General features: G+C 32.9%; 1 protein-coding gene across 3 annotated transcripts in view; it reads left to right on the top strand.

Annotated features, from left to right (window-relative positions):
- The window catches only part of CSMD3 (CUB and Sushi multiple domains 3), a 585,002-nt gene that overhangs the window by 522,111 nt on the left and 40,027 nt on the right, over positions 1-22,864 (top strand). For all 3 annotated transcript variants that reach the window (XM_053983153.1, XM_053983147.1, XM_053983136.1), the window contains 6 exons: positions 6,545-6,718; positions 8,229-8,402; positions 11,836-12,021; positions 14,888-15,061; positions 20,745-20,927; positions 22,457-22,633. In XM_053983153.1, the coding sequence (XP_053839128.1) occupies positions 6,545-6,718; positions 8,229-8,402; positions 11,836-12,021; positions 14,888-15,061; positions 20,745-20,927; positions 22,457-22,633 (1,068 nt within the window). The remainder of the gene's footprint in view (positions 1-6,544; positions 6,719-8,228; positions 8,403-11,835; positions 12,022-14,887; positions 15,062-20,744; positions 20,928-22,456; positions 22,634-22,864) is intronic.

Genomic DNA, 22,864 nt, shown 5'->3' with positions numbered 1-22,864 from the left:
CTGAATTAAAAAATAATCCATCAGACTGAGCAGATCATGAAACAAATAATTTATTTGGAATTACCTACGTTTGCATTACATATGGTTCAGAGAAATTTCTGTGAACTATATCTGGTCGAGTCCTCTGGGCTAATTGCTATCATTACTTATATGGTTCTAAGTTGTCAAAAAGATCTGTCAAAAATTTTTTCTCCAAAACAAGATGGAACATGTTTTGTGCACCTAGTTGAGCTTCTCCAGAAAGGAAGCTAATTTGTCCATAGTAAAACCACTCAGCTCATTTAAAAGAAGGAAGATCTGAACCGAAGTTCTAATGTGAACACAACTTTTGATTTGTTAGCTGGGGAATATTTATCCCAGTTTTACTCAACCCTTTTTTCATACAAAAATACTGCTGTAAAATGCTAATGAGTCATTGTTGTCAGCCTATTACTTGTAAAGGAAAAACCAGTTATCCATCAACTCTGAGAACAATGCTGCCCATGGAGTTAAAAAAAATAGCACACATGCCATCTGGGGCAAAGCAACTATGTAAGATAACAGCAAAGAGAGTTTAGTGCATTAATCTATCAGGGATTTTTAAAATATTTTCTCAATCAACTTTCAGCCACTGAAAGGTTTGTGTGTCTATGTAACCTCTGAAGTGTAACCTCTCTGCCACTATTTTCATACTTGAAACTTCTGGAAAAATATGTATGCAACTATCTTCTTCATCTTCACTGTTTTTAAATCTCTTTTTTAAACTCTTGGTATTTCAGTTAAGAGGGATTTTGTATCTCCAGTGTTACTGAATTAATATATCTGGAGTTAGCCATATGCTTCTCTTTGTTCTTCAGTACTACTGTATAATAATAACTTTCAAATTAGGTATATGATGTTTCATCTTTAAAGAATTATTCAGCTGTTTCAAGGAATTCAGCAGAGAAATTCCCTCTGTGGGCCATGGATTAAAAAATATTTAAAATAACTTTACCATTCATCCTGAACAGTTTTAGTACAGCTTGAACAGCTGTCAAAATGAGACTCTTCTGAAAATAGCAAGAGAAATGCCCCAAGCCCTGTTTTGTCCAGAGCTGTGCCTTCTTATATCTTTTTTATGAAATGCAAGCCCTGTAAAGAAGAAAAAAAAAAAAAAGACAGGAAATTATTCTTCGCTTTTCAGCTGAGGTAATCTTGACAGGTTAATTAACTTTGTTGAATAATAAATAACGTAAATATCTGTTTTCAATAATACATGGGTATGTAGATTTGTTTCACTACTGTGCTCATTTTTGACACCACTGACAACTAAAGTAAGTATAGGCATGTTTTTTGCCATTTAATGTAAAGATTCTGTATTCATTTATTCCTGTTCTCATAGAATAACCTGCAGAAAAGAAATCTCATTTACAGCTATGGTTTGAAAGGTTCTGACACTAAGTTATTATGCTCATTCTTCATTGCTAGAACAGGATTTCATGTCAAATTAGGTAATGTATTTGGTGGTCATAGGTTATTAATATCCTTCATTCCCAATCTTTGACTAATTTTGTTTTTAATAATATTTCATGCAATTATTCTTCTCAAGTTTGGCTAGACTGGAAATTAAGAATGTTATATTTCTTCTTTCGCCTCTCAAATCTGCTACTCAGTAAAACCTTCACTTAGTCTCTTTTAATACTTTTTTTTTTTTTTTTGTAATTTTCACTTGTCTTTGCAAAAGTGGTATCTTTTGATTCAGTATTACAAGTTACAGGTTACCTTAAGACCCATGGGTCTCATCTGGATTCATAGAACTGCTACAAAAATCTTTTACATCTATGTCATAGAAAAAACTGGTCTTACGGTACAGCACAAAAATAGAAATATTGACAATGGACAAAAACAGTCTAGAATAGCTTAGCCTAACATAGTCTATAATCCTAACTTAGTGGGAAGTCAGCTATTTACTACCAGGATATTAGAATATACTTATTTGTTACAAAGCCCAAAATAAGAGTTTAAATGAAAGTCCTGAGAAACAATTGCCATCAGAATTGATAATAAAAAACACCAGAATATACAGCAATAAATATGAGCATATCTTTAATCTATAATGAACATCTTGGAATTATTTTCTTAGATAGCTTAATAGAAAAATGTTAAAGGTAAGAATTCTACTAAAATTCATGAGGAAAATAAATAAACACCTTGCTTTTAAAAGAAATGCAACAAATCCAGAATAGAATTAAAATTGAGTAATAATTGCTCTTCTGAATATGGGTGTTGATAATGATAGAGGTTTTTTGTTGGTTTGAGGCATGTTTTGTTTTTTCTTCCTCTGTGCTTTTTTTTTTTTTTTTCCTGACATTGGAGAAGTAATGATAGCAACTACTATAAGCTGAGGTCTTAATTTCCTCTGGCAGAGAACATCTCTACGGCTGTGTAAACTAGAGTGGGAAAATAAAGAAAAGAATAAAAGTTCTGGGAAAATATTAATGAGTCCCTAACTTTTTTGGACCTTATGGAATTTACTCATCTACATGAATCAGTGGAAATTCCAGTAAAGTTCTCCAATATTCTCTTAACAGGAATTATATACACCATTATTTAGACTATTCATAGCAAACATAGCGAACTGCTTACCACATGCACCTACATGACAGTTGTCAGGTATGTTTTTTGAAAATAAAACAAATAATGCTGAACCCATAATTTTAGGGGGTTGGATTGTTTTGGTTTTGTTGGTTTTTTTTTTTTTTTTTTTCCCTCTTTCTTTTGTTTGGTTTGGTTTTAGTGTTTTTTTGGGTTTTTTTGTGGATTTTTGGTGGGTTTTTTTTGTTTGTTTGTTTTTTTTTTTTTATATCCCTCAGTCACACTTCCTCTGGAAAGCAGAATAAAAACTAGCAAAAAATCCCGCAAATTCCCAAGTTTTGTTTGTTTGTTTGTTTTAATCTCTTTTTTTGATTTGAGATTAAAAATGTGACACAAGTCTGATATATCCTGTTTTTAAATGATATTTACTTAACACTTTCACTGATTGATTTAGAATTCTGTTTTGACAGAAGTACGGTTTTATAATACAGCACTATAATATTCTTCATGAATTCAGCTTTATTTCTCAGTTTAGAAATGTTACATAGGGGTAGAAGTAGCCTCTACTGTTTTAAAAATATGTTTCATTACTAGTAGTGGGAAGTTCACAATTGGTCATGCAATATAGTTAGTGCTCCAAAGATATAATTGTTATACAGAGTGGGAAGAAATAATCAAGACAGAGAGATTTGAAGTAACAGACTCATAGAATAGCCTAAGTTGGAAAGGAATTTGAAAAATCATCTGATCCAGCATTTCATGGCAAAGGGAGCTGAGATGGGATTACCTAGCAACATGTTTAGTCTCATTTTGAAAACATCCAGTGATGTAGACTCATATCACATCTCTGAATAGATTGTTCCAGGGAATGCTTGTTTTTACTGTCAAAAGAATTCTTTCTTATGTCACAATGAAGCCTTTCCCAGTGCAGCTTGCACCCACTGCTCTTCATCCTCTCCACGTGACTGCATATGAAGAGAGAGCCTCCGTTATTTTCGTAGCCACTCTCTAAGTACTGGAATGCTGTGATGAGCCCCCCTCTGCTTGAACCTTCTTTTCTTCAGGAACTAATGCCTTCAGCCTTTCCTCATAGGAGAGATTTTCCAGCCTTTGATTATTTTCATGGCCTGCCTTAGCAGTATGTCTGAATCTTTCTGTATCTTTCATGTGCAGCCTGGCAAGCATTGAGTAGAGTGGGATGATCACATCTCTACCACTGCTAATAATGTTTCTGCAGATAAAGCCCAGGATCCATTTTGCTTTCACTGTTGCAGCCACACCCTGCTGACTCACAGTCAGCTTCTTGTCCACCAAGACCCTCAGGTGCCTTTCAGTGACACTGCTCCCCAGCCACACAGATCGTGGCCTGTTCTGGGCTCTTTGGTTCTGTCATCCCAGGAGCAGAATCTTGCAGGTGTTTTTGTTAACCTCAAACAGTTCTTTCTTGCTTGCTCCTCCAGCCTCCCAGGTCTCTCTCACATGTCTGCCTCACCACCAGTCTGGTGTCATCAGCAAACTTGGTGAGGCTGCTTTCAATCCCATCATCCAGATAATTTATGAAGATATTCAATGTCATCAGGCCCATTACTGATCATTAGGGAACGCTGTTGTGATAGATTTCCAGCCTGATTGCAAACCATTGATCACCACCCTTTTAGTGAAGCATGATAACCCATTCCCTACCCACCTGGAAGACCACCCATCCAATCTGTATCTTGCCCTTTTGTGCAGGAAAAGGCTGTGGGAAATGGCGTTGAATACTTTGCTGAATTTCAGGTAAACAACATCCACTACCCCTCTCCTTGTATATAGTAGGTGTTGAAGAAAGGCAAAAGAAAATAAGAAAATAAAGAAACAAAGAATCTCAAAAGTCAAAAGAAGTGAAAACTAGGTTTTAGAAGTTTGAGAGGTTTATGACAATGAAAGGAAGTAGGGTAAGAGGATGGGATTTTTAAATGACTAAATTTTCTGGAGCAAGACTGGGACATTGCTGCAAGACATACAGATGATTTGTAATAAATTTTCACCTGTTAAAATTATATGGGTTTTGTAAAGTCCATGCACAGGTGTTGAAACTGCACTGTAATCTCATTTACCTCACATGTTGAATTGCTTCAGTTTTACTCTCTCTGCACAGGAAAACAGAGATTGACCTTTCTGGTGAAGTATTCTGCTTCCACTCTGCCATAAAGCAACACTAAATTCTTAATTAAGAACCAAACCATATATTTTAATTAAATGAAACTAGAAAAATATTTCCTTGAGCATGATCTGAATCACTGCAGACTGTGTGATTGCACTTTTGATAGAAACTAATCTTTTACAGCTCAGTTTTTATTCCTCATCTGGTTAGTCCTGTTTATAGTCAGAAATATGATAGGATAGGGAAATTAGTTCCTTTGGATCATGTTCAAAAAAGTCTACTACATGCTAAATGGATTATGAATTTCTTGGAAAATCAAGAAATACTCTGACAGAAATTTTTTAAACATGTCATGCCATCTTATCCTAGAAAACATAAATTTCATGTATGCCTTTTTTTTTTTACATAAGACTGAGGGAAAGAGGGAGGGAACAAAGAAGGGATAATATAGCCTTGAACAGTACCATATTTGGACTCCTGCTAACTACACGGAAGTCAAATTACAGTCATCAATCTAATATATGTGGCAGTTCATATACTACTAATTGTGAATCGGTGAATTGGTAAATTCTGATTGTTCTATCATGATTTGTACAATGAAATACAATACAAAACTCAGGTTGTAAGAAAATATAAGATTTTCCTTTTTTTTTTGGAAATTTCTAACCTCAAATGAATGAGGCAAAATGCAGAAAAATACATCAGGGTATTAGAAGCATTTAAAATTTTAAAGGAAAAAACAGTCCAAACCATATGTACAAACCATGTCTTTTCTTACTTTTCTTCCTAGGAATCCCATGCTTTGTAGATTTGTTTGTGGGGGCTATTTGAGGAAAATTAGAAGACAAAAGGAGAGCAGAGGAGTTTGGCTGTATTTTTTTTAAAAGTACTAGCTGAAACACTGCTCTTTTTTTTTTTTCTTTTTTTTTTTTTTTTTTTTTTTTTTTTTTGCCTGTCTTACTGTTCTTTTGGCAGTGAATTCTCTACCAGATATCACAGTCTTCATGAAGTCAACCATTCTTAGAAGACTTTCCCATTACCACATTTTTTGCTGAATCAGTGCCCATTTTCCAGAATTCATTACAAAAATAGCAACTACACAGTTTGATTTTTTTCCCAGCCTCTCTGTAGACTAAATGTCTCTTTATGACTTTCATAGTGCAAGTACAATATTTCTCATATTTTGAGAATACAGAGTAAAAGACTAGGCCTAGGCGTAGACAGATTTTTGGTTGCCACTTGGTTGCTGAAAGATTTGGAGGCTGTTTTGCTAACTGCATTCAAACAAAGGATGTTAATCTCTTTGGGATTCCACTGGGAAAAACATCACAGAGTCAAATTCCAGCAATAAATTGTTCAAGTTAATTTTTTTTATAATGTTTGAAGGCTATATTTATAATGTCCACATGGATTGATATCTATAATATTTGTATTATTTTTATTTATGTGGATTTTTTTCTATTTAGTTAAATGTATGATGATTTAATGTTGCCTTATTCATTTAATCATAACCAAAATAAAACTAAGGTAAATAATAGATATTTTTACATGTTACGATAAAAAGTAATTACTCATAGTTTTAAAGGGAATTTGATTATATATATGACATTTAATCTCTTTGCTACATCATCTTTTTGTAAGTTTTATATGTGTATAGTTATACCTATACATATGCATGATTGCAGTTTTCACCAAGCTAGTAAAAATAAAGCTTTGAATTAGGTCAATAAAAAACCTTGAAAGATATTCAGCATTTCTTTGTTTTAGTTAAGGAGGTTTATTTAAAATTTCTATGGCATATTTACTGATTTTTTTTCTTTTTTTTTTCTTTACTATAAATAAATCTAGCTGGTCACTGTGGTATCCCAGATCTTATAGTCAATGGACAAGTAATAGGAGAAAATTATGGATATAGAGACACAGTTGTTTACCAGTGCAGTCCTGGTTTTCGGTTGATTGGCTCTTCTGTAAGAATATGTCAACAGGATCACAACTGGTCTGGCCAGCTTCCATCCTGTGTGCGTAAGTAAGCATGGCAACACATACTGATTTATGTTACAGGAATATCTGTGTCAAACAAGATGAGGATTGAATAGTCCTCAAAAGTATGGAGCCACATAAAATCTGTGATTCACCTATCAGGTGAAGTGTTGTCATCTAAAATTTCCACTTCATCTTTTGGCTGTTTTGGATATGAAAATTCTTCAGAAAGTGATAGGACTTATGAATGCCACTACTCAAATTTGAAAATGGCTTTATGACCTGTAGTGGCTTTTGGAAATATTTAATGTATATTTACTTTCACTGTTTCAGTTAGATAAGTAAATGCTGTTGAAGTAAACTGTCAACAATGCAGGTTAAAATGTTTTCTTTACCAATTTTTTTTCTTCTTCTTCTTCCTCACAGAGATGCTGTTACTTTGATTTGTGGTTTTGGGGTTATTTTGAGTGAATATTGTGCTTTGTTAATGAGGTTTCTTTTGCATAAGTGTGTCAAACCATCACATGAAAGACCTTTAAGTAATACCATAAAATGATGCATTTAATTTAGGAAAATTTCATATTTCTCTAAGCACTTTAAAGTAAATTACTGCTATTTTACAGGTTCAGTAATATTAGTGTATTGAAACTGTATTAATCTGTCTCCAAATATCCTATCTTTATGGGATAGGATAGGATAGGATAGGATAGGATAGGATAGGATAGGATAGGATAGGATATTCTTCAATAACTCTGTCTTTGTGGCAGAAATTTTCTTAATGCCAAGTCATAACACACAATGTTAATTCATTTATTCTGTTTTAATATTTATTTTTAATTCTGATTAGCCTTTTTCTTTTTTTTTTTTTTAACCAACAGTTTGTTAAAAAATAGAAGAAAATGTTTGCTAAGTGTTTTTGGATCATTTTGTGAATATTAATTTGTCTCCAATTTTCCTTACTTTTATTTCATCTGGTTTTTGTGGGCACAGAAAATAAACTTTACCCTCTTTAGAAAGGTGTTTTATAAACATTACAAAAATTTCACTGTGACAATAGTTTGGGGTTTTTTTTGGTTTTTTTTTTTCAAAAAACAGTCATAAATTTATAACTTCACTAAGTATTTAGGCCACAAAGATAAAATACTGAGTTGATAATAAGACAAATTTGTAAGAAATAATACCTGAGGAATTAAGGAAGTGAAATATTTCCTTTTGATTTCAGACTATACATAATGAAAATCTAGTGCTTGCTTTTCTCCTGCTTCTTCAGAAAACTTTTCTTCATTTGCTTTCATTACTGCATGTCAAATTCTATTCAGTTTATTTAAAAATTTAAGTAAGTTCTTGAACATGAATACATCATGGAAAATATGCAGTATCTTATAATATCAAAGCTTGAAAATACTATTACATAATTATTGTCTATTGTATAATAACTAAAGAAAAGTGATAACATGTTCTGGTTTTGTTTTTGTTTTTGTTTTTGTTTTTGTTTTTTGTTTTTTGTTTTTGTTTTTGTTTTTGTTTTTGTTTTTGACTGATGCTATGCTAGCTGTCAGCTGTGGTCACCCTGGTAGTCCTATTTATGGAAGAACAAGTGGAAATGGTTTCAACTTCAATGATGTTGTGACATTTTCATGTAATACTGGGTATGTTATGCAAGGACCAACCAAAGCTCAGTGCCAAGCTAATAGGCAGTGGAGCCACTCACCTCCAATATGCAAAGGTAAGAATGCAGCATTTACTAGTTTCTAACTAAATGTTGTAAAATTAAGGCTGAAAAATAATCCGAAGGTAAAGGAACACAAGACAAAATGATTTCTTTCTCACCAACAGAGAGACTGATTAACTAACATAATAATATTATTAAAGATGTTTTGTCATGCTATGATTTTTTACAGTCAGGTTGCCAGGATAACAGTTGCAGAGAAACTTTCTTATTTGTCTGTAGATTGTATTGCTTTTATAAAAACTGTTTCTGCAAGTTACAGAAGCAAAATTATGGAGAGATAATTAAGAGCTTAAAGGCTGAAATAATTTTCTCTGCATTTTTAGCCAATATAGTTCTAGCAGACACATAAGAAAAGCTGCTTTTCTTCCTTTTATGTTTCCATTGGTGCTCCACTGAGCATCATGACTTTGAAAATTTTTATTCTAATTTATGAACATTGTCCATTTGTGTTGGTTCTCAAAGCTTCTAGATATTATATATAAAATCCTTTCACTTAGAAAAATAATAGCATGAAATTAGTCCTATTTGAGTTTTCATAAACAGTTTTATGAAGGTTTTGTCACCCCTGTCTTTTTAAAATCTCTTACGTGCTTTTTAAATATTTAGTTTTATTTAGAAAAATGTACTTTTTGCTGTAACCTGCATGTACATATGCAGAAATTCTAATGACTGTTTTTCAGCATCTTCTCTGCAGCTTCTATGGATTTTTATCTGTGCATAAACTAAATAATGTGTTTTTATTGAAGTTTTATTGACTGTATTTTCTTTTCTATAGGTTTTCTCCACTTTCATTTGATCACTTTCCCCTAAGAGATTCTGCCAAATAGTTTGCAGAACTTAAATTTCCAAGGACTCTGTTGATGAGAAGACATTGCTTTCTAAATTTACAATACTAAACACGTACTGTTTAGTATGTTTAGTGTGTTTAGTATGTTTAGTGTGTTTAGGGTACCTACTTAATCTTATTTTCAATCTGGTTGCTATCAGTCACCTTGGTATTCTCGTATTGCAGAGTAATGCGCCAAAGTGCTGACGACTTATTGGCATGTAGGGATTGGTAAATAAATTGATCAGATTACTCTTTGAAACTTTATACAGTCCTGAAATTGTATATTGGTTTTAGGAGAGAGTTTAAAAACAATAAGTACTAATCCTGTTTTGGGCATCATTAATCATGTCAGCAATGTACAATGAAATCCATTCTAATATGATTTTGTTTCATTTGCTTTGAAGTTAAATAATAATAAACTGTTACCTTGCATATTTGTAAACTACCAAAAGTGTAATATTATAGAAAAGCCTGCACACTGTTGTGAAGACTTTGCTTTTGTCCTATAAATTTTTCATATAAATTCGGTGCACTTGCTGTTATACTATTTACAACTTTGTTAAATGCCTAGCTTCTTAGCCAACCATAATAATTGTGGAAAACTGTTGAAATGGTCAAAGTTCCTTGTATTTTGTTTCAAGAGCTCACTATTCCTGAGTAATGAATAAATTCTTTTCATTACTTTAAATATATGCTTAGTAACATGAACATGGACAACATTCTTGGGCACATGGTGTGATTCTTAGGGCTGTCCTGTGCAAGGTCAGGAGCTGGACTTCAATGATCCTTGAGGGGGAAAACCAGAAAAAAAAGACAGAAATGTAGCTCAGGCTTTCCTCTAGGGAAAGAAAAAACTTCAATATTGACCATCAATGTAGCTAACAAATCGTCCTGTCCTTTACTGTTAAAGTCAAATACAAGCAGAAAGCTATTTCTGTCCTTGGAAAAGGTATGTTTCCTAGGCTTTTAGTATCAATATTTGAGACCTGCTAGAAAAGCACACAAGCAGACTACAACATTTAGAATAGCGGCTAGAGAGGACATGAGCCATAAAATGAATACATTAAGTGATTTAGGTAGGAAAAATGATCATGAATTGCATCTGGCAATACCATTTTTCCTTTGACGATTACAGAGCTTTTCAGCATATTTTAGTAGTTTCATATACAGACATCCATGCACATTTGTTTCTGAAATTCAAGAAATGTGAATGCAGGGTCCTGCACCTGGGGAAGGAAGAGTAACCCCAGTAACCCCATGCACCAATACAGGCTGGGGGTGGAAAGCAGCTCTGCAGAGAAGGACTTGGGGGTCCTGGTGGACAACAAACTGTCCACAAGCCTAGCAGTGCTTTTGTGGCCGTGAAGGCCAGTGTTGTCCTGGGGTGCATTAGGAAGAGCATTGCCAGCAGGCTGAGGGAGGTGATCCCAGCCCTCTACTCAGCTATAGTGAGGAACATCTGGAGAACCTGGAATGTGTCCAGCAGAGTGCTACAAAGATTATTAGAGACTGAAGCATCTCTCTTACAAGGACAGGCTGAGGGAGCTGGGCCTGTTTAGTCTTGAGAAGAGGTGACTGAGAGGGGATTTCATCACTGTCAGTAACTGAAGGGAGGGTGTCAAGAGGAAGGAGCCAGGCTCTTCATGGTGATGCCAAGTAAAAGGATGAGAGGCAATGGGGTAGGAAATGATGCACAGGAAATTCCACCTGAATACACATGCAGATATATGGATTTGCACACAGATGTGTGCAAGTGTATGCATATAAACATGCAATTGATTATAATGATATAGGGATAGTAATTTTTATGGGAATTTTGGTTTTCTAGAAAAAAAAAAAATTATTCACTTTGAATAAGTGATGATGAGTTTCCTTGACCAGAGGAAATCATATGAAAACTGTAAAAATAATCTTCATGACCCCCAAAATAAGTGTTATACTGAACTCACAGGTACCTGTAAGACACAAAGGGGGAAAAAATCCATATTCAGAAACTTTCAAAAATATAACTTTTAAAGCGCTAAGGACTCAAAAAATTCATCACTATTCTTAACCATTAAAGTTAACCTCTTTTTTTAAAAGCTCCTATGCACTTGTTGGGATATGTTCTTATTCTGTCAGATTCACCACAGTCTTACCTAACTGACCTTGTGCCCTTTAACTCAAAACATCTGTCTTAAAGGTGATCCATTATCAAAATTTTGGTATAGGAACATAAGTATGTTTGTATTTCTGTGTGTGTTAGACCAAAATCACATCTAGCCCCAAAATATGTTTCTATTTGTGGACTATACTGTGTGTCAAGACAGGAATATAAATTAATTCTATTGGTATGTTCAGTAACTTTTAGTCACCAATAATTTTACGGTATCATCACACTGAAAAGAAACATTTCCTTTTATTTGCTTTAGGTTTAACATCTTCTGGCTTTAGTGTCTTGTCATTTTAGTTCTTCTTCCTAATTCACTACTATTATATAAAAATGTAAGGTTATATAAAACCAGCAACATTGGATATTTCTTATACAAGGAGAATAGCAGACCATTTTAGGAGAATGTATTAATATGGCTCTCAAGTCTGTGCTCTTTTTCTTTTTAGTGGTCAATTGTTCTGATCCTGGAATTCCTGCAAATTCTATAAGAGAAAGTAAAATCGAACATGGCAATTTCACATATGGCACAGTGGTATTTTATGACTGCAATCCTGGATATTTTTTGTTTGGCTCCTCAGTTTTAATTTGTCAGCCAAATGGCCACTGGGACAAACCTCTACCTGAATGCATTAGTAAGTAGATAATGAGTTTGCTTCTACAAAGAATGTGGACGACTAGATAAGTATTATTTTACACAACATTTCCATGTCTCATGACAGCAATTACAATAATCATATTTATATACATTTGTTTGTGTGAAGTACTGATGGAGGGTCTCAGTAGCTGCTGAAGTAGCAGTTATATTGTTCTTGTATGTAGCAAATAAAATAGAATACTTATGAAATGCAATAGCCAAAAAAAATTTCTGAATGCTCCAGCATAATAATCCCTGATAGCAGAGATGCAAGGTCAAAACCTCTCTGTTGACTTCACCAATAGCAGCACTGTAGAACACCTAAGATGTCCTCTGGACAGTGTCCTCAGTTTACCACACTAATAGATGTACCTGAACACCATACTCATACACAACCTATTCACCAAGGCAAACGGATCAACACAAGCAGGTTATTTTTATTCTGGTTTGTCATGAACAATTTTCTAACTGTGATGCAGATATAGCCAGAGGTGTTTCTTAGACTTTTAATTGGTTGGAACAGTTGATTTACCTCGTTCTCTATTAGTCTGTGAAAAGGGTTTTGTTTAGGATCAACATTTTTCAATGAGAAAGGCTTCTTTTCTAGAGATTAAAGGGAAAACAGTCTAAAGGTTACTTATTCAGGAATCATGGATTTATATTTGCAATACTGTGGCTATTTGTTCTCAGGAGGCTTCATTAGTTCTACTATTACCTCTCAAAAAAAAAAGAAAAAAATAACCTTTTTTTCCTATTAGTGATAAAAATTTCAGTTATGGAATTTGTCCCTTTCTTTGATGGGATAAGTAGCTTGACTGGAAATCACAGTTAAATTTAAAACAAAGTGTCTGTTAGTTGCAAGTTAAATTTAAAGGCAACATTACAATTTGAAAAAGAGAAATATTCCTTAATAGTAAAGTATCTCCAAAGAGAAATTAATTTAAAGGTAAAGTTGCAAAGATTTCTTTTTTCTACATTTGTATTTTAATCTCTTAGTCATTTTTATCTGAATTGTCACAAGTAATTTAATAATACAGCCTTTATTCTTCTTTTAAAAGAGCTTTGGGAGAAAAAGTGATGTATATACTTTTGAAAGGGCATCTTCTGCTTTATTTGTGTCATTTTTATAGAGGGGTCAATGAATTCTACCTAAGTGGTATCCATTATATTTTCTAATTGTAAGCTTACCAAAAGTTTTTAAGAGTCTTTTTTTAAGAGCTTCTGGAATATTTTTCAAATTATTGTTGGAATGGGACTTTTTACAATGGCATGTATTGATAGCACAAGGAGTAATGGTTTAAACTAAAAAGAGTTTATTTAGACTAGATATAGAGATTTTTATTTTTTTTTTTTTTAATGAGGGTGGTAAAGTAGAAAGGAAGAAATTTGTATTAGGAAAAAAAAAAATTCAATCAACTTCTCATGTGAAATCCCAGCCTGAAAACATTAAAATCAAATTAAATTTTGTAGAATGCATAATCATATTAAGGGTAATATTAAGGGTGTTATAATTGTTTTAAGTCAATTATTAGGGATCCAAGACTTCTAGATATAAATGTAAACAGAAAAGTGTGTACAAGAAAGCCCAAAGGTGGAAACTGTCAGGTACCAGCATGAAATTTACTGTGTACTGTATGACATCTGAATAGGGCAAAAGAATCAATCAAGAATACTACAGATGATAAAATATTCTGAAAAACTGTGAATGTTCTTCACAAGATAAAGGTCTCATTTTGTTGAAGCCTGTATGGCCAACATGCCTTTTTATTGACAATGTTCTATGTTTTCATTCTCAGTAATCACCCATAAATGATAGTAGATTTTAGTTAGAAGCAATTGATTTAAAAAATAACACGCTGACAACAAGTACTTGTTATGTAAAGTTGACTATTCTGGCTGTTTTACTCAAAGCCCTCAAATCAGAACAGTCACAGGGGTCAGCAACACTACGCAGGAATCAAAGTTGATCAATAGCTTACCACATTCCTAAATCCTTTGTGATCCTGTCAGGAAGGTTCTACACTGTGAAGGCTGGACCTTTGGGAGAACATGTCCTTAAATGCAAATCATTATATACATAAATTAAAGCTCTAAGACCATAATAATAATTTAAGAAAGAAAAATTGCCATCTATGATTTTGGTCTCATGCTGTATTGTACAATCATGATACTGTTGCATGTATCTGAAATGCCATGAAATTGAACACATTCTCGACCCTGATCAGGCTTCTGATCTGGATTTTTCTTTAATAGAAAAGGTCCTGCTTTTTTAAATAATACATGATACATAAATACAAATATCTCTGGCAAAGATAATCTACATGCCATGGACAGATGTAAGATTAAAAGCAATCAAACATCAGGCCTAGATTAATTTTGTGTACATAGTGGATTGGTTTATGAAATTTTGGTTTATGAATTTTTGTGCATTTCCCAAACTTAATTTATTTAGCTTGCTTTTAAAATAACTCCTGTCCTGAATTATTAAAAGAGAGATGAAGTTCTGTATATTCTCTACCAGAGAAGTGACTTTGGCAGATACTGTGTTCCTGTAATTTTTCTCTGAAGAGTACAAGGTGTGTGCACATGTTCATGACATAAAGATCAACTTAGTGAATGAGTGGTTTTGAACATCAATATATGTATCTAAAATATCTTTTTTTGACACCTTGAAACATTTCTTTCACAGCTTTTGGTCTGAAGCATATTTTGCATTCTAATCTCATGATCTTCCCCCTTCCCCCAAACCCTAAAAATGTTAACCCCTTCACAAATTTTATGTGTGCAGTTATGAAAATAAAAACTAAAAATTGTTTGATCAGTGATAATAACCTTCTTTTATCTCCAATAATTATGCATTGTAGTGATTGACTGTGGGCATCCTGGAGTTCCTCCTAACGCAGTCCTCTCTGGAGATAAATACACCTTTGGTTCTACTGTTCATTATACGTGCACAGGGAGACGATCACTGTTAGGGCAGTCATCTCGCACATGCCAGTTAAATGGACATTGGAGTGGATCTCTTCCTCACTGCTCAGGTAATATATGTGAATTAATGACTGTATCCTGAAGTTGTTTTAAATATATTTTTATTTTTTCAGAAGGCCATTTAAAAATCTGTAAAATTATGTATAAAGCTGAATTACCATCTCAGTAGAAGTAAAAAAAAGTAAAGCCAAAGTAAGCATAAAGTATTACCAGGAAAATAATCTGGAAGTAGACTTTCTTGGTGGCAGTTAATATGAACAAGAAATTTCATATTCAGTTGACTGTTAATGAAACCAGTTTGCTTTGAAAATATTTTTTATGTGATTTCTGGGAAGAGTGTTCATTTCCACAGTGAAATCTTGCAACATTGTCTCTACAAGATGATGGGTTAATGTTCTTATATTTTACTTTCAACTTGCAAAAAGTCTACTGGCTTGATGACACCTCAAATATAATTTGACTGTGTAATACATCCATCTGTATGATAAGGCCAGGTAGGCTCCACTTAATTTCAAGACAGGGTGCTCAGTTTTTGAGGGAACACCATCTAATCCTTGTAATTGTTTAGCCCTCACTGAAGTCAATATATGTATTGTGAAAAACTTATTGCTTAGGAATATTGTATTTCACAACTTCAGTTTGATTCACTTTAAGAAGAGTGATCAAGTGAAAAACAGAAATCCAAGTCACACATTAATTTGGGATTTCATTAAATACCTTTTGTTATTGCAGACTGTAAACAAATACTGTGATGAAGGTTAACCATGTTATCAGTTTTAATTCTCAGTAAATACTGGTGGAAGTTCTTTCTTCATGCGTATGTTTCATAATTTAATTGAAGAAATCAGAGGAGTTTTGAATCTTATTTAAACCAATGTATTTCAGATAATTTAGATATGTTTATTGACAGAAAATAATAAGAAAAGAAGTGACATGTTTTTCTTAAATTAGATCTATGCCAAAACTAGAAGTGAAAATAACTGCTGTGTAAGACTGACTATGGTCAACTAGTTTCACATTCAAAATCCAAGGTTCTTTAGAGTATTAGTAAATAATAGCATCATAGAATGGTGGAAGTGAGAAGGACCTTTACAAATCATCTAGTCCAACATCTGGTTATAAGTAAGGACATCTTCCACTAGCATAATAGAATGGTTTGTGGTGGAAGGGACCTCCAAGGATCATCTAGTCCTCCATTGCAATGAGAAGGAATGTGTTCAACTAGATCAAGTTACTCAAAGTCCCGTTCAACCCGACCTTGAACACTCCCAGGGGTGTTGCATCCACAAGTTCTCTGGACAGTCTGTTCCAGTGACTCACTGCACACATCGTAAGAAATATCTATTTTATGCCCAATCTAAATTTAGTCTCTTTCAGTTTAAAATTGTCCCCTTTTCTCCAGTCACTACAGACTTTGATAAAAAGCCACTGTACATCTTTCTTCTATATTTTATGTATTGAAAGACCACAGTGGGATCTTCCGGAAGTTTTACTTTCTTCAGGTTGAAGAGCCCAAATTCTCTCAGCCTTGTTGCACAGCAGAGGTGTCCCAGACCTCTGATCATATTTATTAAATTCCTCTGGACCTGCTCTAACAGGTCATTGTTTCTGTTGTATTGGAAACCTCAGAAATTGATACAGTAGTCCAGGTAGAGGTCTCACATATTCGAAATATTTTTGGGTTTTTTTCTCTCCTGCCCTTATCTCTTTAGTGTAGTCAGTTATAAACTGATTATCAGCTGCAGTTTCAGAATGCAAAATTTTACAGCCCAAGGCACAGACATATTTGAAAATTAATATGAAGTATTAAAATAGAGCTTCTTGGTTAAAATATTACATTAAATTCTAAAGTGTTGGAAGAATTTTTCAGTATTTGAACCTTCTCCTGCAAGTTGTCAAGAACCTAGAATGTGACAAAACCTAGAATAATGTACACCTAATTTAATCCTTAAACTTTCTATTAATAAAGCACAAGGAAATTTGCCACAATGAAGCAAAGATCAAATTCTTATAATCTGTAATTTTAAAGGTATGCACTAGAAATCAAACTTTAATGTAAAATAATCTTATTTAATAAATAATGATATATTCATGTATTTGGAAATTTGAACTGTTTTAATAAAAAGTAATTTTACAGCTAGCATGAATCCATATTTGTTTTGGGGAAAAATCCTCTTTAGATAAAAACGAAGGCTACTTATTATAATTTTTCATAGTGTTAATAAGAAAAAAATATTTAAAAATCTAAATTGTGAATTGCAAATATAATTTAAGAAATAGACAAAACTATCAAGGAATACAGCCTAAAAATACACATGAAAATATCAAAGCAGACCTACTGGAAATAGGACTATTCTATAGTATTTCTCCTATTAAATTAAATAAGTGTTGAAATATGAAAGTGTTGGGATATTATGAGGGATGTAGTTCTAGTTCTTGTTTTTCTACCTACACATAGGAAACCCTAATTAGATCTAATTAATTTTTCTTAATACAAGAAGAAAAATTTGACATAGGAACATTTTAATGTTAATCATAATGAATAAAATTGTACAGAATAAAACTCTTATTTTCTTTAACTGTACTGTACCAAACTATAATTCTTAGTAAAATGTTGAGATTTTATTTTCAAAGCTTATATCTGAAATGCTTTCTCATTATGAAATAATTTTCAGTTCATGACACAGAATTTCTATATTTTGCATCTAAAATATGCTAAACCATCAGCTTTCATTATTAGCCTTTAAATTGGTTTCTTCATTTTAATGCATATTAAAACATTAAAATTTGCATGATTGTTGATATTATTCATAATATATAATATAGAATATTTAACTGAGAAAAGATACAGCATACTTGTCCTTTTAGTATATAAAAAAGAATTAAAAAAGGAAACGCTAGATCAGTGAACATAAGGTAACTAAATTCCTTATGACACTTTCTTGTCACATGACATTGAGCATTGAGAAGGAGTTTTCATGTCCCATTGATATATACTGGCATTCAGAAACCATTTTCAATCATCATATGCGCATCAGGTGGAGTCAGAAATATTTTTGCAATGTAAAATTTCTCATAAATGTTGCAAGGGTTGTAAATAGTCCTAATATCCTCTATTTCATCAAGATTAAATGTCAACTGAGAATTTGTTACACATGTGAGTAAAGGATGGCTCATAACTAACTGTAAAAACAATTTAGTTGAGTCTGCATGAGGTAATAAAAATATGTTCTCTTCGACTTCATCACAGTCTACAACTTCCTGATGAGATTAAGACGAGGGGCAAACACTGATCTCTGTGGTGACCAGTGGCAGGATCCAAGGGAATGACCTGAAGCTGTGTCAGGGGAGGTTTAGGTTGGATATTAGAATACGGTTCTTCACCCAGAGGGTGGTTGGGTGCTGGAACAGGCTCCCCAGGGAAATGGTCACAGCTCCAGCCTGACAGAGCTCAGGAAGTGTTTGGACAATACTCTGAGGCACATGGTGTGACACTTGGGGATAGTGCTGTGCAGGGCTGGGAGCTGGACTCAATGATCCTTGTGGGTCACTTCCAACTCAGCTTATTTCGTGATTCTTTGATTCCATCACACCTGATGTGATTAGTAATTTAGAAAAAATTATTTCTATAACCTTCAATCAAAGGAGATGGTGGTTAACCTTCCTAAAACAAAAAAAAAATCTAATAATCCATAGTAATAATTAGGCATTAGAAAAGAACACATGATTTCGCTTAGAAGAAGAATATGTGTTTTCTATTTGGTGTAGCAAATAACCTATTTTCATTTTCTCATCTTAAAATTCTTTTAGGCATGATGTTAAATATGCCAAAACTGAGCTGTTATTGTGGAGACTTTACAAGTGTAGAATGATGTGTAGGCCCTGTTCCAATTTTGTCATAGTCTGACTAAATTCTACTAGAAAATGTAAGATAGAGATTCCCAAAACAACAAAAAACACCCTTGATCTAGGAATTTTTTTTAATGATTTCAAAAATATGAAGCAGACTTTTTTCAAACTGGAGGGTTGTTAAGTCACCTAAGTACCTTGGACATAAATTATTTTGAAAGCTTATCAATGATTTTTGCTATAATTTGGAACTATTTGCAATTTCTTTTTAAACAGGACTGGAAATCTGCTTTACTGATCTGTGTCACATAATGAAATGGGTAAACACAGAACAGCCTAACTTTTCAGTCTGTGATTTTGAAGCAGACAGCTAACCCTTTTACTTACATGAGTGTATTTGTTATTTGTGAAATAATTTAAATACATAGTACCACACACTTAAACATAATGGACTAAACCAAGTATTTTCTCATGCACCATAGTTTTCAAAGCAAAGTAAGCTAGTTCTACTCTTCTGCCTTCACTATTCAGTTCTGTACACGCTTCATTCCCAACTGCATTTGTAAACATAGTGCCAACTAAGGCAGCAGAACACTTGTTTTTCTCTGCATGTAAGATTCCAGGGTGCTAACTTCCCACAGAACCCCTCTCCAGTGAGTTTGTCACTTTTGGTCTTTTGCATATTTAGAGTTTACAAATCTGTTTGCTATTTCTTAGTAATAATTGTTCTTATTACTTCTATTTAAGCCAGAAAACCTGCATTGCAGATTATATACATATTACGATTAATTTTTTCTACCTGATTCTTGAAATATTTCATCTTTATTTCAAATAGTGTAACTAGCTACAAAGTAATGCAGATATTCTCTCAAAATTTTTGATATGTTTGACATATTTTTTGTCTAGAAGACATTCATTTTGTATGCAAGTTGTTAGAAAAACAGATGGGCTATGGGGAAGAAACCAGAACAGTGGAGCTCCAAGAATTCTAGAATTCAACTCTTCAGCACTGAAACTCAGGAATATAATATACCTTAATCTCTTTTTACATAGAAAACTATCTTAAAGTTCTCTAAAAATATAAAGTAGATTATCCTAAGTAAATATTAAAAGATTCAAACAAATGAGCTTCTGCTCATATAGTGTGTTACCTAGAGCTTCCTAAAAGTTCTTACCATAGTTGGAAGATTTAGATGTATAATCTTAGATATTATTATTACTTTTTATTGTTATCATTATTACTGTGTTAATTATTCTAACATTTATATACAACAGATAGTATTTAACATTATTAATTTATTTGTATATAAATACAAACATATTTACCATTAATCCTCTACCTTAGAATTTTCTGAAACATTTATATCTGAGGGAGATTTTAGCTGTCAGGCAGTTTTGAAGTGATGTTTCAACATTTCTAGAATTCAGGAAAATGCTTCATATCTGTTCCAACTCTGGTGATATCATAAAACTAAGAAATATTTTATGAACAAGGGTTATACACAAACAAGAAAATTGTCTTTGCAATCAGGACCTTGGTTTTCCTCAGAATTCCTTATTTTAAAATGAAAATTACCAAGGTTTTGTGCTTGTCTTTTCCCCCCCTATTTTATTTGATAATTCTATTATCAAAATTTTAGCATGGTATTAGGGGAATTTGAGAAAATTATAATTATTTTTCTGTATTCCTATTAAATAAGTACAAAAAAAATTGTGGAGGATCAAGTAATTTTGCAATTATAGGGACCCACAGATATATATGGGGATTTAAAAAAATTATATATATTTATAAATTTATTTGTAAATATATAGAGACATGCTTTATAAATGCAGAATCATAATAATATTTCATACTTACTCTAATCTTTGTACTCTAAAATCTAGGTGATACAGCTGGTTCTTGTGGTGATCCAGGTATCCCAGGCCATGGGTCAAGGGAAGAAAACAATTTTAAAATTAAAAGCACGATACATTTTAGCTGTGATGTTGGATATATCCTGCATGGCTCAGAAGAAAGAACGTGTTTGGCAAATGGAAGCTGGACAGGAAGACAACCTGAGTGCAAAGGTAAGTCAAAGATCCACTCAGTTTTTAAACTGTGTTATTAATACTGTTGATCAGAAGACCAATTTTGTATTGCCAGTTTTCTGTTCCGAACAGGGCGCAGTTATTTTGGACTGACAAATTTTTTCAAATAATTTTTGCACTATAGCAGCGGCTTGGCATCAGGTGATAAATTTGAAACCAGTTCCTGGCACCCATGAAACTGTATGTTTACAAGAAAAAAATAGATAAGACTTTAGAACTCAATTTTTTTATGAATATTGTTTCGCTCAAAAATGTCAGCATAACCTGACCTTTAGTAACAACCATATAGCACCTGAATTTCAAACAAAACCCCTAATTTTAAGAAAATGTCAGTGTCAGGATTTCTTTAGATTTATTCATCTATGTATAAATGGTTGACTTAAAATTTCATTTAATAATACTGTTGACATTATTTTTTTTCAATAGAAAACAAAATGTTGAAACAAGTTTATTTGTAAAATATAATTCTGGAAATTTCAAGGTAGACAAAGAAAGCTGTAACAGGACATTTCTAAAGAATCATTTATTGCCTAATTTATCTATCATTTACCTTGCTTCAGAACAGGAAATAATTCCCAAGAGATTCTTTTGCAAAACAAAGTGTCTTGAAAAGAAGAAAATAATTTGAGGACCTGTATTTTCTACTTTATCGCTATTGACTGTGTTATCTGTATGAACTAGTAATTTAATTTTAAAAACCTGTCTCATAATATCCTTTCTGCTGAATGATTGTCAACTTTACACTGCATTAAAAATATAGTGTGCATATATATATTTATGCTGGTATCAAAATGGATATGCTTTGCCCAACTGTACCATCTGCTATTTTCCTTTGACCTTATCTATTACAGAAATAAATCAGCTCTTACATATTTTAAGATAGTTTTGATGGTATATCTTTTTTTAAATGATAAATATAATGATAAATATAGTTCACAGATCAATATAGGTGTGGGTAGTGCATGCATAGGTATATTGTTCTAGTTTAGGTCATCTAGATTAGATGTATATGTATGTAATCACATAAGAAGGACACATTCAATTCCCAAGTTGAACATTAAAGAACTGGGATACATCAGCATTCCACCTGACTGAGAAGTTGACTCCATTCAATGCTTTGAATTAGGAGAAATATTTTGTTGATGCTAGAAACACAAGATTCAAATTAAATCTACAAATATAAATGTAGATCAATTTTTTTTTTTTTATAAATTGAAGGGGTTTTTTTTGCAGCTAAACTGTCCTTTCACTAATGCAGATTATAAATCTAAATTTGTAGGGTTTGTTTCTCAACAAACCAAAGGGGGAAAAATAGTAATTCATGCACACAGTTTTTTACTGTTCAATGTGCCTTATCAGTAGGTGGTGAAACTTACATTTTTAAGGACGACAGAATGGATTTATACTGAGTAACACTGCTGGAAGAAGGATTGTTCCTGCTCCAATTTTTCCCATTTCAGAAATCATCTGTACTACGTTTTGAAAATATTCCACATTTTCCTTTATAGCTGTGCAGTGTGGTAATCCAGGAACAACTGCTAATGGAAAAGTACTTCGTATTGATGGAACAACATTCTCTAACTCAGTAATTTATTCGTGCATGGAAGGATATATACTTTCTGGATCATCTGTAAGACAATGCACTGCCAATGGAACATGGTCTGGGTCCTTGCCAAACTGCACAAGTAAGACACATTTCTAATGAATAGTCTTTGTTTTTCCTCTCCTCCGAAATTAATAAATAAAGTAAAATATAGACGTCTCATGCCAATAAATTTTCAGCTTTTTCTTGCACTATTTCCTACATAATTTTGTATGCTAAATACTTTAAAAAATATAATGCTATGAAAATGTGAAGAATATGTTTTTTAAAGGCAGAGTGTAGTAAAATGTGTAGACTGCTGTTTCAGTTTAAG

This window comes from Vidua macroura, chromosome 1 (assembly GCF_024509145.1).
Source record: "Vidua macroura isolate BioBank_ID:100142 chromosome 1, ASM2450914v1, whole genome shotgun sequence".
Classification (NCBI taxonomy): Eukaryota; Metazoa; Chordata; class Aves; order Passeriformes; family Viduidae; genus Vidua; species Vidua macroura.
This window is presented reverse-complemented; position numbering and strand designations above follow the sequence as displayed.